A 14,122-nucleotide genomic window follows, 5' to 3' on the forward strand; every position below is an offset into this window, starting at 1 on the left:
AAATACACGCTTACCCTACGGTGCAGCCATTCCACTCCACATTACATACCCTCAGAGAGGCTTACACATGTCCACCAAATGACACACAGAGTCTTCGTAACAGCTGTGCTCATAAAAGCCCCAAATGGAAATCAATACAGATGCCTATCAACAAAAAAATGAACAAATCCACTGTGAAACAGTATACTGCAAAGAAAAAAACAAAGGACTTCACTAAATGCAAAAAAAGAAAAGAATCTCAAAGATATACTTTCAGGAAAAAGAAACCAGACACCAAAGAGTACATATTATATGATTCTATTTCTATAAAGTTCAAAATAGGCAAACTAATCTCTGGTAACAGAATCACAACAGTGGGATGCTACTGACTGAGAAGTCCAGGAAACCTTTGAGGGTGCTAGTAATGTTCTCTATCCCGATCTTGGTGGTGGCCCAAAGGTGTTTTCACTTATTAAACATCTGTTGATCTGTACAATAAGATTTGTTTGCATTTTAGTACGTTGTATTTCAGTATAAAATTTAACATATAAATGTAAGAAAAAGGAAAAAACTCTAGCATAATGATGAGTTAAGAGAGTGAAAAACAGAATGACCCCTACAACCAATACTGTTTAATAATTAAGAAGTACATGTACACTGAAAAAACACCACCATTTTGCAAGAACACCAAAGATACATATTAAACATTGGAGTGGTTGCCTGTAGGGTAAAGAATGAGAGTGCAGGGTAGTGATAAAAGGGAACACATAAATAGTAACATTGGGGTCTTGTTAGGACCAGAGAGGATCATGTGCCATTTAAGAAAGAATGGAAGAGAAGAAGGGTGAGGAGGAGGAGGACTGAGATTTCTGCACAATCCTTTGAGGTTTCCAACATTGCCCAGGGAACCCAGCTTGGGCTCGGATCCCTGGAGCATCTCCATAAATGTAGTATACACAGGATACCTTTGTTCACAGGCCTGGGAAGGCAGTTCTAAAGGACTTGAAGCTGGAAGGCTGGCAACTGGGCCCACTGGAGCTCTGCAGAGAAGGAGAATTTCAGTTTGGGCTTCCAGGTGACCTGGAACTTATTGCAAAAGCAGCGGAGAGTTATATGTGGTAGAGTCAGAGAAATGGCCCCATAGAGGTGGGAGGCTCATGGGCAGCTCACTCCCAGGCCAGCATGGGCCTGAGTCAGATCTCAGAACGTGTCCTTCACAAGATCTGTGATAGCCAAGTACCACTTGTGCTTTTAATCAACTTACTACTTTTAATCAATTCACTTTTCTTTTCACTTGAATAAATATTTCAAAGGGTAATTTTGTCCAAAGTGTTGGTGTGAGTGTGGAGACATAGGAACACTTGTGCATGTTTGCTGGGAATGTAAAATGGTATGGATGCCATAGAAAAGAACAAACAAAACAAACAAACAAAAAACCAAACAAACAAACAAAAACAAAACAAAACATAGAACTACAATATGACCTAGCAATCCCAATTCTGGATATTCATGCAAAAGAATGAAAATAAGGATCTCAAAGAGGTATTTGTACTCCATGTTCATTGAAGCATCATTCACAACAGCCAAAAGATGGGAATCAATTCAAGTGGTCATTGACAGACTGATAAACAAAGTATGGTATATACATACAAAGGAATATTATTCATCCTTAAGAAGGAAAGACTCAAAGACACATGCTACAACATGGATGAACCTAAAAGACATTTTTGTTGTTCAGATGCTAAGTCATGTCCCACTATTCATGACCCCATGGAATGCAGCATGCCAGGCTTCCTGATCCTTCATGCTCTCCAGGAGTTTGCTCAAACTCAGGTCCATTGAGTTGCTGATGTTATCTAACCATTTCATCCTCTGTTTCCCTCTTCTCCTTTTGCCTTCAATCTTTCACTGCATCAGGGTCTTTGCCAATGAGTTGGCTCTTCACATCAGGCAGCCAAAGCATCGTAGCTTCAGCTTCAGCATCAGTCCTTCCAATGAATATTGAGAATTGATTTCCTTTATAACTGACTGACTTGATCTCCTTGCTGTCTAACAAACTCTCAAGAGTCATCTCCAGCACCACAGTTTGAAAGCATCAATTCTTCAGCACTCAGCCTTCTTTATGGTCAAACTCTCACATCCATACATGACTACTGGAAAAACCACAGCTTTGATTATCGGCAAAGTGATGTCTCTGCTTTTTAATACACTGTCTAGGTTTGTCACAGCTTTCCTTTCAAGGAGCAAGCATCTTTTAATTGCAAGACTGCAGTCACTGTCGCAGTGATTTTGGAGCCTAAGACAATAAAATCTGTCCCTGTTTTCACTTTCCCCCCTTCTATTTGCCATGAAATGATAGGGACAGATGCCATGATCTTAGTTTTTTTGAATGTTGAGTTTTAAGCCAGCTTTTTCATTTTCATCTTTCACCTTCATCAAGAGGTTCTTTAGTTTCTTTTCACTTTCTGCCATCAGAATGGTATCATCTGCATATCTGAGGTTGCTTCTGTTTTTCCCAGCAATCTTGATTCCAGCTTGTGATTCATCCAGCCTGGAATTTTGCATGATGTACTCTGTATATAAGTTAAATAAGCAGAGTGACAATACAGCCTTTTCCTACTCATTTCCCAATTTTGAACCAATCAGTTGTTTCATGTCTGGTTCTATCTGTTGTTTCTTGACCTGCATACTGGTTTCTCAAAAGACAGGTAAAGTGGTCAGCACTCCCATCACTTTAAGAATTTTCCACAGTTTGCTGTGATCCACACAGTCAAACTCTTTAGCTCAGTCAATGAAGCAGATGTTTTCTAGAGCTCTCTTGCTTTCTCCATGACCCAATGAATGTTGGCAATTTGACCTCTGGTTCCTCTACCTTTACTAAACCCAGCTTATACACCTGGAAGTTCTCAGTTCACACAGTGCTGAAGCCTAGCTTGAAGGATTTAGAGCATAACTTTGCTAGCACGTGTAATGAGTGAAACTGTACAGTAATTGGAACATTCTTTGGCATTGCCCTTCTTTGGGATTGGAATGAAAATTGACCTTTTTCATTCCTGTGGCCATTGCTGAATTTTCCAAATTTGCTGACATATTGGATGCAGCACTTTAACTGCAGCATCTTTTAGGATTTTAAAGCTCAGCTAAAATTCCATCACCTCCACTAGCTTTGTTCATAGTAATGTTTCCTAAGGTCCACTTGACTTCATACTCCAGGATGTCTGGCTCTAGGTAAGTGACCACACCATTGTAGTTGTCTGGGTCATTAAGACTTTTTTGTATAGTTCTTTTGTGTATTTTTGCCACCTCTTCTTAATCTTTTCTGCTTCTGTTAGATCCTTACCACTTCTGTTTTTTATTGTGCCCTTCCATGCATGAAATGTTCCCTTGATATCCCCAACTTTCTTGAAGAGATTTCCAGTCTTTCCCATTCTACTGTTCTCCTCTATTTCTTTGCATTGTTCACATTAGGAGGCTTTCTTATGTCTCCTTGCTATTCTCTGTAACTTTGCACTCAGTTGGGTATATCTTTTCCTTTCTCCTTTGGCTTTCACTTCTTTTCTTAGCCAGTTTTTAAGGCCTCCTTGGACAACCATTTTGCCTTCCTGCATTTGCTTTTCTTTGGGATGGTTTTGGTCAGTGCCTCTTTTACAGTGTTATGAACCTCTGTCCACAGTTCTTCAGGCACTCTCTTGAATGCCTGAATCTTGACTTCATCCCTTGAATCTATTTATCACCTTAATTGCATAATCATAAGGGATTTGATTTAGGTCATACCTGAAAGGCCAACTGGTTTTCCCTACTTTATTGAATTTAAGCCTGGATTTTGAAATGAGGAGCTGATGATGAGCCACAGTCACCTTCAGGTCTTGTTCTTGCTGACTGTATAGAGCTTCTCCATATTTGGCTGCAAAGAAGAGAGTCAATTTGATTTTGGTATTGACCATCTGTTGATGTCCATGTGTAGCGTTGTCTCTTGTTTTGATGGAAGAGACTGTTTGCTATGACCAGTGTGTTCTCTTGACAAAATTGTGTCAGCCTTTGCCTTCTTCATTTTGTACTCCAAGACCGACTTGCCTGTTACTCCAGGTATCTCTTGACTTCCTACTTTTGCATTCCAATCCTCTATGATGAAAAGGACATACTTTGGGGGTGTTAGTTCCAGGTCTTGTAGGTATTCATAGAACCAGTCAACTTCAGCTTTTTTGACATTAGTGGTTTGGGCACAGACTTGGATTACTGTGATGCTAAAAGACATTATGCTAAGTGATATAAGCTAGTCACAGAAGGACAAATACTGTATTTGTTCCACTTATATGGGTGGAATAGTGAAATTGGTAGACACAGAAAATAGAATGGTGGTCCCAGGGCCTGGGGGAGGAGGATGTCATTGTTTAATGGGTACAGGGCCTCAGTTTTACAAGATGATAAGAGACTGGAGGTGGATGGTAAAAACGGTTGCACAATAATGTGAGTATACACCCCTTGTTGCAATAGAAGTGGCTATGAAGTGGTACCTCTTGTACCATGCAAAAGAGGTATTTATTCTCTTGTATAACTACTAACTAATTCATTATATATTATATTATATAAAATTCAACATCTATTTATGATTTTTAAAAAAAGCCCTCCAGAAAGCAGGCATAGAAAGAACACATCTCAACATAATAAAAGTCATATATAATAAACCCACAGCAAACATTATCCTCAATGGTGAAAAATTAAAAGCATTTCCCCTAAAGTCAGGAACAAGACAAGGGGGCTCACTCTCACCACTACTATTCAACATAGTTTTGCAAGTTTTAGCTGCAGCAATCAGAGAAGAAAAAGGAATAAAATGAATCCAGATTGGAAAAGAAGAAGTAAACCTCTCACTGTTTCCAGATGACATGATCCTCTACATAGAAAACCCTAAAGATACCACCAGAAAATTACTAGAGCTAATCAATAAATATAGTAAAGTTGCAGGATATAAAATTAACACACAGAAATCCCTTGCATTCCTATACACTAACAATGAGAAAACAGAAAGAGAAATTAAGGAAACAACTCCATTCACCATTGCAAGAAAAAGAATAAAATACTTAGGAATAAATCTACCTAAAGAAACAAAATAACTATATATAGGAAACTATAAAACACTGATGAAAGAAATCAAAAAGACACAAATAGATGGAGAAATATACCATGTTCATGGATCAAAAGAATCAATGTAGTGAAAGTAAGTATACTACTGAACACAATCTATAGATTCAATGCAATCCCTATCAAGCTACCAACAGTATTTTTCACAGAACCAAAACAAATAATTTCACAACTTGTATGGAATTACAAAAAACCTTGAATAGCCAAAGCAATCTTGAGAAAGAAGACTGGAACTGGAAGAATAAACTTGACTGACTTCAGACTATACTACAAAGCTACAGTCATCAAGATGATATGGTACTGGCACAAAGACAAAAATACAGATCAATGGAACAAAACAGAAAGCCCAGAGATAAATCCACATAACTATGGACACCTTATCTTTGACAAAGGAGGCAAGAATATACAATGGAGAAAAGACAATCTCTTTAACAAGTGGTGCTGGGAAAACTGGTCAACCACCTGTAAAAGAATGAAACTAGAACACTTTCTAACACCATACACAAAAATAAACTCAAAATGAATTAAAGTTCTACATGTAAGTCCAGAAACTATAAAACTTCTAGAGGAAAACGTAGGCAAAACACTCTCTGACATAAATCACAGCAGGATCCTCTATGACCCACCTCCCAGAGTAATGGAAATAAAAGCAAAAATAAATAAATGGGACCTAATTAAACTTAAAGTTTTTGCTCTACGAAGGAAACTATGATCAAGGTGAAAATACAGCCTTCAGAATGGGAGAAAACAATAGCAAATGAAGCAACTTACAAAGAATTAAATCTCAAAAATATACAAGCAGCTCATGTAGCTCAATACCAGAAAAATAAATGACTCAATCAAAAAATGGGCCAAAGAACTGAACAGACATTTCTCCAAAGAAGACATACAGATGGCTAACAAACACATGAAAAGATGCTCAACATCACTCATTATTGGAGAAATGCAAATCAAAACCACAATGAGGTACCATCTCATGCTGGTCAGAATGGCTGCTATCAAAACATCTACAAACAATAACTGCTGGAGAGGGTGTGGAGAAAAGGGAACCTTTTTACACTGTTCGTGGGAATGCAAATTGGTACAGCTACTATGGAGAACAGAGTGGAGATTCCTTAAAAAAAAAACTGGAAATAGAACTGCCATATGACCCAGCAGTCCCACTGCTGGGCATACACACTGAGGAAACCAGAATTGAAAGAGACATGTGTACCCCAGTGTTCATCATAGCACTGTTTACAATAGCCAGGACATGGAAGAAACCTAGATGTCCATCTGCAGATGAGTGAATCAGAAAGCTGTGGTACATATACATAATGGAATATTACTCAGCTATTAAAAAGAAGGCATTTGAATCAGTTCTAATGAGGTGGATGAAACTGGAGCATATTATACAGAGTGAAGTAAGTCAGAAAGAAAAACACCAATACAGTATATTAATGCATATATATGGAATTTAGAAAGATTATCACAATGACCCAATAAGAGAGACAGCAAAAGAGATACACAGATAAAGAACAGACTTTTGGACTCTGTGGGAGAAGGCGAGGGTGGGATGATTTGAGAGAATAGTATTTAAACATGTATATTATCATATATGAAATAGATCGCCAGTGCAGGTTCAATGCATGAGACAGGGTGCTCAGGGCTGGTGCACTCGGATGATCCTGAGGGATGGGATGGGGAAGGTGGGGGGAGGGGTGTTCAGGATGGGGGACACATGTATACCCATAGCTGATTCATGTCAATGTATGGCAAAAACCACTGCAATATTGTAATTAGCCTCCAGTTAAAATAAATTAAGTTTTTTAAAAATGAAAAACGTCTTGCCCTAACAGAAAGGTTTCCGTTAAATTAAAGACAATTACACCCCACATGCAGGTTGTTTTTAATATTGTTCTAGATGCTGGTGCCTGCTATGGTTGTGTTCAAAGACCTAATCCCACTTTGTTTGAAAGAGGGATTACCAAGTTCCAAAGAAGTGTTAAAAGCACTTTAGATCCAACTTTCTCCTTGACAGATTCAGAAGGAAGGGCCCAAAGAAAGCTTTAAAGAGATGCTCTTTCTCTCCAACTGATTTAATAGGGTGGTGTTTCTGGGTCTCTATAAAGATCTCTCATGCCAGGAGGCATAGGCACCTTACACTTTGAAAGACCTTTGTAAGGACAAGTGAGTAGGGGGCATGAGTTTCTCAAGCAGGGGCAGGGCAGGGCAAGTTAAGAGACAAGAGCAGAGTAAGAAAACCCTCACTAGGGATGAGCCTACTATGTAGGCCCTAAGTGGTCCAGGGCTGTTTGGAAAGGGAATCCTGGCTCTCAGTGCCTGAGCAGGGGTACTTTGAGTCCAAGGACTCCTTGCCCTGAGAGGGGTCCAGCTGTAAGAGAGTCTCCTTAAATACAGGGCCTAGGATTGTGACCTGGTTGCTTAATTTGTTGTTGTTGTTGTTGTAAAGTTGCTAAGTTGTGTGTGACTCTTTGGGATCCCATGGACTGAAGCACACCAGGCTTCCCTGTCCTTCACTATCTCCTGGAGTTTGCTCAGATTCATATTCATTGAGTCGGTGGTGCTATCTAACCATTTCATCCTTTGCTGCCTTCTTCTCCTTTTGGCTTCAATCTTTCCCAGCATCAAGGTCTTTTCCAGTGAGTCAGTTCTTCCCATCAGGTGGTCAAAGTATTGGAGCTTCAGGTTCAGCATCAGTCCTTTCAATGAATATTCAGGATTGATTTCCTTTAGGACTGACTGGTTTGATCTCCTTGCAGTTAATTACTGTATGCAAGTAAATAAAATGCAGTCTCAAGACAGGGCATGGACAAGACAAACAAACCTGGTGGGGATAGAAGGAAAGGAACTGGAGGAAGAACTTGTTAAGAATGTTGATAAGGCAGCACCAGTGGACATCTGATGTGTTGGCCTGCACTGCATCTATACCCTTTCACTGGAAACAGCAGCTCACCTTTCCTTTCAGAAGTAGCCTCTCTGATTCTCAGTACTTTTGGCTGTGCAAGGCTGACTTCATCCCCTTGCCACCACAGAAGGCAGGAGATCCAAGCTTGACTAGTCAGAAGATACCATCCTTCCTCCCCGTCCTCAGTTGCTCAGTTGTGTATGACTCTTTGTGAGCCCAGGGAGTGTAGACAACCAGGCTCCTCTGTGCATGGGCTTTTCCTGGCAAGAACACTGGAGTGGCTTGCCATTTCCTCCTACAGGATCTTCCCAACTCGGGGATCAACTGACATTTCCTGTGTCTCCTGCACTGGCAGCCACAGTCTTTACCACTGAGCCACCTGCAAAGTTCCCTTCCTCTCCACTTCATCGCAATGATGAGTGTACTGCCCACTAACATATAAACTCCTGAACTCAGCTGCACCTGAAGCTAGAATCCCCCCTTCCCTTTCATCTATGCTTTAGAAACGTCCACAGCTTAACTGACATGGACTGACACGGGGTGTGTGTGTGTGTGTGTGCTGGGGGAGGGAGGTGGAGGGAGGAGCGAGCCTCACCATAATGCCTGTCTTGTCCAGTGCCTCTGGAGATTTCATCTAGTCTGTAGATGTCCTTTCCGAATAACTCAGATAAGAGCCGGGTCCAGTGAGCTCCGTACTCTTAATTGCACAGAAGCATTCCCCACCCCCTCCCGAGATGCCCATTACAGGACTTGGAGGTGACCAGCTGAAATGTGAAATCCCACAGACATTTAATTTTAAAAATAATTTTAAAGTTTTAGCTATTTTTCTTTTGTATCCTCATCTCAAACTCTTCCACAGGGTCTTGGAAAGCCCCCAGGCTCCAAGCCAGACGCGCGTCCGGCCTGACGTACAAACATGGCCGGGTGCGGGGCAAGGGAGCGCTGGGGCTTGCAGGGCCCTCGTGCCGGCGGGCGGGAGTCGACAGGCGCTCGCGCGCATGCGCAAGAAGGTGGGGCTGAGTCCCAGGCCTGCGCAGTGCCACTCCACAGGCACGGGGCGGGGCGGCGGGGAGCGCGCGCCTGAGGCGGCCGCCGGGCGTTGAGGAGTTGGTGCTCCGGAGACCTTCCTTCGGGCGCATCTTCCCCGCCGGGTGCGTCCTCACGAGGCGCCCCCACTCGGCGGGACCGGGCCAGGGGATGGAGTGGGCCCGCCGACACGGCCCTGGAGGGACCCAGAGGAGACGACCGCGCGAGCCCTGACCCGCCGTCCTCGCCGAAGCGCCCATGGGCGCGTCCCTGCGGGCGGGCCGTGGCTCTGAGGGTGGCGAGAGGCGGGGCCGCGGCGCCGAGGAGGGTTTCGCTCGTGCCCGGCCCCGCACAGGCCGCGCGCCTGCGCTCCGGCTGCAGGGCCAGCCGCACCCGTCCCTCCTCTCGGCGCCGGCCCGGGAGCCCGGTCCACGAGCGGCGGCGGCCAGAGGGACGATGAGCGGCTCGGCGCCGGCGGGCCCGGCCCGGCTCGCCGCGTTCGCTCTGCTGACCTGCAGCCTGTGGCCGGCGCGGGCGGACAACGCGAGCCAGGAGTACTACACTGCGCTTATCAACGTGACGGTGCAGGAGCCCGGCCGCGGCGCCCCGCTTACATTCCGCATCGACCGCGGGCGCTACGGACTCGACTCGCCCAAGGCCGAGGTCCGCGGCCAGGTTCTGGCGCCGCTGCCTATCCATGGAGGTGAGTGCCTGGCAGGGAAAAGAGAAGCCGTGGAAGGCGGAGGGGGGCAGGGTTTGTCCGCATCCCCCAGGAGCCACAACCTGGGCGCGGAGGCGGCGGACGCGGCGCCCCCACCCCGGCCCGGATTGATGCGCCGCTCGGCGGGCGGCCCCAGGGTCGAGGTTCCCGTCGTGTCCTCCCCCTCCTGTTCGTTGCTGGGAATGAGCGTCCAGACGTGTTACTGGGTTCTTCTTTTCTTTTTAAAAAGGCTTTTTTTTTTTTTTTTTCCTCCTTCCCTTGGTTCAGTTAGCTTGTTTACAGGAAGGCATTGAACTGCGAGTTTGCAGGGACAGCTCAGACAAAGGAGGTGGTGGAAGAGCGCAAAACTAGTTCGTGATGGATGAAGTCTCAACCTGTATTTCGGAATCCGCACAGATTCCTTCCCGAAATCACAGGCTGCGCTGTATTGAATCTGGAAGGATGAGGCCCTTTTCTACCGTAAAAACGTGCCGTTTTTCTTAAGTGACAAGTGGAAGGAGGGTGGAGGAGGAAAATGGGCATCTTCCTTGTTGCTTTTGGCTCTTATTATGCCCCACCGGCTTTACTGTAATTTGACGCCTGAACATCTCACGTTACGACGAATCCGATGCCATTTGGAACCTGTACCCAAGTCTTCAGGTCATGAGAGTCTGCCAGAGGGGAAATAGGTAAAATTTTTGAGAGTTGTCTTTGAAGCCATTTGGCTTAATCTTACGTCTATCATTTGCTCTTTAATAATTTAGTATAAAGCATATATTTGTACAAATTTCTGGTAATGTTTTAAAAGAAACTTTTCCCACACTGTGGAGTATGATTTTGTTTGTTTTTGGCCCACAGTAGACTTTTTGAAAAAATGTCTACTATCTTCTCCATCCCTACCCACTCTCACTCTGAGAATGCTTAGCGGGGACTTTTTTTTAAAGCTGCTTTTCATGTTAAGATGACCTAAACTAGGCAACCTACATAAGGTGTTTGTTTTTATACTCTAAACTGTTAAAACCACGCCGCTTCTGAGATACGTGTTTGAAAGTGAACATGCTAAGCTGTTTTTTTCTTTGAGGCAACCTAGCTGGGGAAGAAGAATCAGGAAGGGCTTTCATTTCTCCAGTTTTCACCTTCCTTTCAAATGTTCATTTTTACATCAGTAATCAGTTGCTTAGTATGCACTTCTCATCTCCACTTTGTTTAAAAAAAAAAAAAGGCAGGGTCCTGCCTTGCCCACAGTAACAACTTTGGCCTTTGGTTCATTCAGTAAATATTTGCTTGCTTGTTCTGTGCCAGTCACTGTGCTTGGGACACAAAATGTTGCCAAACTGTGGCACTGACAATGGTAGTCTGTTTTCTGGGGTTGAGATCTGTGAGGGTCACGTGGAAAAGGAGGAAGAGGGAGAGGCAAACTGTTGTGGAACAAAGACTGGCCCTGTGCAGTGTTTTGAAATCTGTGGTTTGTCTTTGGGTTCCTCTAGGCACCTCGAATCCATGATCCTCGCTTTAGATACTTGCCTTATAAGTGATCTGTGTTCTGAAACTACTTGTTGCTTGCCTGTCATTCCAAGCAAAAGCCCCATCTTCAGAAAACTTTTTTTAGGTGTTTGACTGGAAGGGTATTGGACACTGATGGGTGGTAAAGGTTGGTCTTGTTCCTCTGTCAGTGGGGAGGTTCCAGTTGTGCTATACATAAGCCTTGTGACACTGGAGAAGTACTGTGTGAGTTTAGGAAAGTAATTTGGCCTTTTAGCCTCAATTTTGTCTGCAAAAGGGAACGATGAAATAGTTACACCTTAAGTTTATTGAGGGGTTTCTCTGGTGGCTCAGATGGTAAAGAATCTGCCTGCAATGTGGGAGACCTGGGTTCAATTCCTAGGTTGGGAAGATCCCCTGGAGGAGGGCATAGCAACCCATTCCAGTATTCTTGCCTGGAGAATCCCCATGGACAGAGGAGCCTGGCAGTTTGCGAAGGGTTGGACTCGACTGAGCGACTAAGCACAGCACAACACAAGGTTATTGAGAGGCTTAAATGGTGCCTGCATTCTTACAAGAGGAGATTTGTTAACCTAAATGAATATCTGAATTGGTGGAGTTTTAGAAATGGCATCAGTGTGAGTACATTGGAGCAGTCTTGGAAACTTGAGTCTGCAGTCAGTTCCCCTGGGTGTCTGTCTTCTCTTCATTTCCTTGTTCTCTAGGGGCTCATTTTGTATCTGCACATCATGAGGTTGCTCAAGGTTTTTTTCATGGCATTGGTGGTGGAATCCTGCAGGTAGTTTGGGTCTGGCTTTCTACTAAGGGATCTGCACACATAGGTTCTTTCAATCCAGCAAATACTAATTGAAAACCTGCTGGTCCCAGCCACCCATCCAAGGTACTGGGGAAGAGGGAGGGGCCCCAGAAATAAGCAAAACAAATTCTTTCTCTTCTTCCTGAAGCTCACAGCCTAGTGGCATTTTAATGTCAGTTTACCTATAAACTGTTTCTAAATCAATGGACTAACATGAAATCTAAGAAGTTTTTGTGCTTTTGCAGCAGGAATTCAGGAATGTATTTTGTTTTTTTGTTTTTGTTTCTTGGCCATGCTATCTTTAGCGTGCAGAATCTTTAGTTCCCCCGAACAGGGATCGAGCCCATACCCCCACAGTTGACATGCAGAGTTCCAACCACTGGACCACCAGGGAAGTCCTCAAGAATGGTGGTAGAAATCTGTTAAAATTTTTCATGTTTAAGGAAATAGGTTATGTCTATTATGTCAGTGTACTCTAGTCACTCAGTCGTGTCTGGATATTTGCAACCACATGGACTGTAGCCCACCAGGCTCCTCTGTCAATGAGATTTCCCAGGCAGAAATACTGGATTGGGTTGCCATTTCCACCTCCAGGGGATCTTCCCGAGCCAGGGATGGAACACGGGTCTCCTGCGTTGCAGGCAGATTCTTTACCATCTGAGTCACCAGGGAAGCCCGTATATCTATTATACCTCAATTTAAAAAAAGAAAATAGCTTAAAATTTGAATAATATTTGGTTATTTCACATTATGATATTCTCAATTTAGTCTCAAATTTTAGTGCTTTTAGAAAAGATAATATATTCTGACTCTTGCGTGCTCGTAATTTTAAATTGAAGAGAATTTTTAGTGTGTTTATTGAAGATTTACTGTGTTGACACTAAACAAAGTGATGTTCAAATTACAAAAAAATAGTTATGAGACAGAATTACTGGCCAAAAAAGAACCAGCCATAGTCAATAGATGGGAAGTTAATAAAAATTAATTTTGAGGACAAGTGTTTGGTAAATATAAAGACAAAATTAGTTTTCTTAGAGCTTAACATGATAACTCGTTTTAATTCTTTGACTAGGTTGTGAAAGTAAAAACCTCTCTAGTTATTTTGCATTATTTCTGTAAGTTAGGCATGTATGTATTACTGGACAAGATTTATTTGTCCTATATCTTTAAAGAGTAATTTGGCAATTTCTTCCTAAATGCTTTGGTATTTTAGAAGTACATTTTGAAAAGTGTTAAACTTTATAAAATATTTCATAAACAAGTGTTGTACTTTGAAAATACATTCTGTATCATTAGAGTACATTTTAAATGGAGATTTATTGGTGATAACAAATTTCATATTTTAACTGTAAAGACTTAATTTTTTTGAAGTGAACTTTTGCAGGAACATGCCTTATATTTATTCACAGATACTGGTGGTGGTTCATGGTTGCTTTCTTATTACTAACTTACTCAAAGGGTGAGCTTAGATCTAGAAACAAATGTAAAATCTAGCTAGCATTTACTGTGGAACAGACATTGTAGATGTGCTTTGTGTGTGTGCACACTAACTTTTTGTTTGAGCTTGGAGATGGGGGTTGGGAGAGAAGGCCCTGTTGTTGATGATGTCATTTTGTATGCAAATATGCTGCTGGGAAGAATTTGGTAATAGTCATTTTCATTGAAATTTTCAGGATTGGATGTTTAAGCCTTGGACAGTTATACCAAGTAATAAATTTTTTTTTGGTCATCGGGTTGACTAAAGGGATGCCATAACATTTTTTAAAAATCTTAGATTATGTTTTATATATGTGATTTTGTTGGACGAATCCATTAAACCTAAACTTGGTTTTCAAAATTCTGATTTTAGAGTGAAGGCAATCGATGTGGAAATAAGATCTTGGATGAAAAGGGCCATGAAATGTTAGATTGTATGATGCCAAAGGCAGGGGCTACCGGATATAGAGATTTCAAAATATTCAGAAAAAAAGTAGGTGTTATCCTGGAATCAGAGACCCTGAAAGGAAAGAGAGTTCAGAAGGAGCTGGAGGCTCTAAAAACCAAATTTGACCTAAAATAGATAACCAAG

The 14,122-nt window shown here is 42.5% G+C and overlaps 1 protein-coding gene across 2 annotated transcripts in view; it reads left to right on the forward strand.

The window, feature by feature from the left end:
• Window positions 1-9,084: 9,084 nt before the first annotated feature.
• RNF130 (ring finger protein 130) overlaps window positions 9,085-14,122 on the forward strand; it is a 141,975-nt gene continuing 136,937 nt past the window's right edge. Inside the window, exon 1 of one of the 2 annotated variants that reach the window (XM_070460613.1) lies at window positions 9,085-9,758. In XM_070460613.1, coding sequence (XP_070316714.1) covers window positions 9,314-9,758 — 445 coding nt within the window. In that variant the 5' untranslated portion in view covers window positions 9,085-9,313. The remainder of the gene's footprint in view (window positions 9,759-14,122) is intronic. The other variant, XM_070460609.1, reaches the window with a different exon arrangement.

Source organism: Odocoileus virginianus, chromosome 3 (assembly GCF_023699985.2).
Source record: "Odocoileus virginianus isolate 20LAN1187 ecotype Illinois chromosome 3, Ovbor_1.2, whole genome shotgun sequence".
NCBI lineage: Eukaryota > Metazoa > Chordata > Mammalia > Artiodactyla > Cervidae > Odocoileus > Odocoileus virginianus.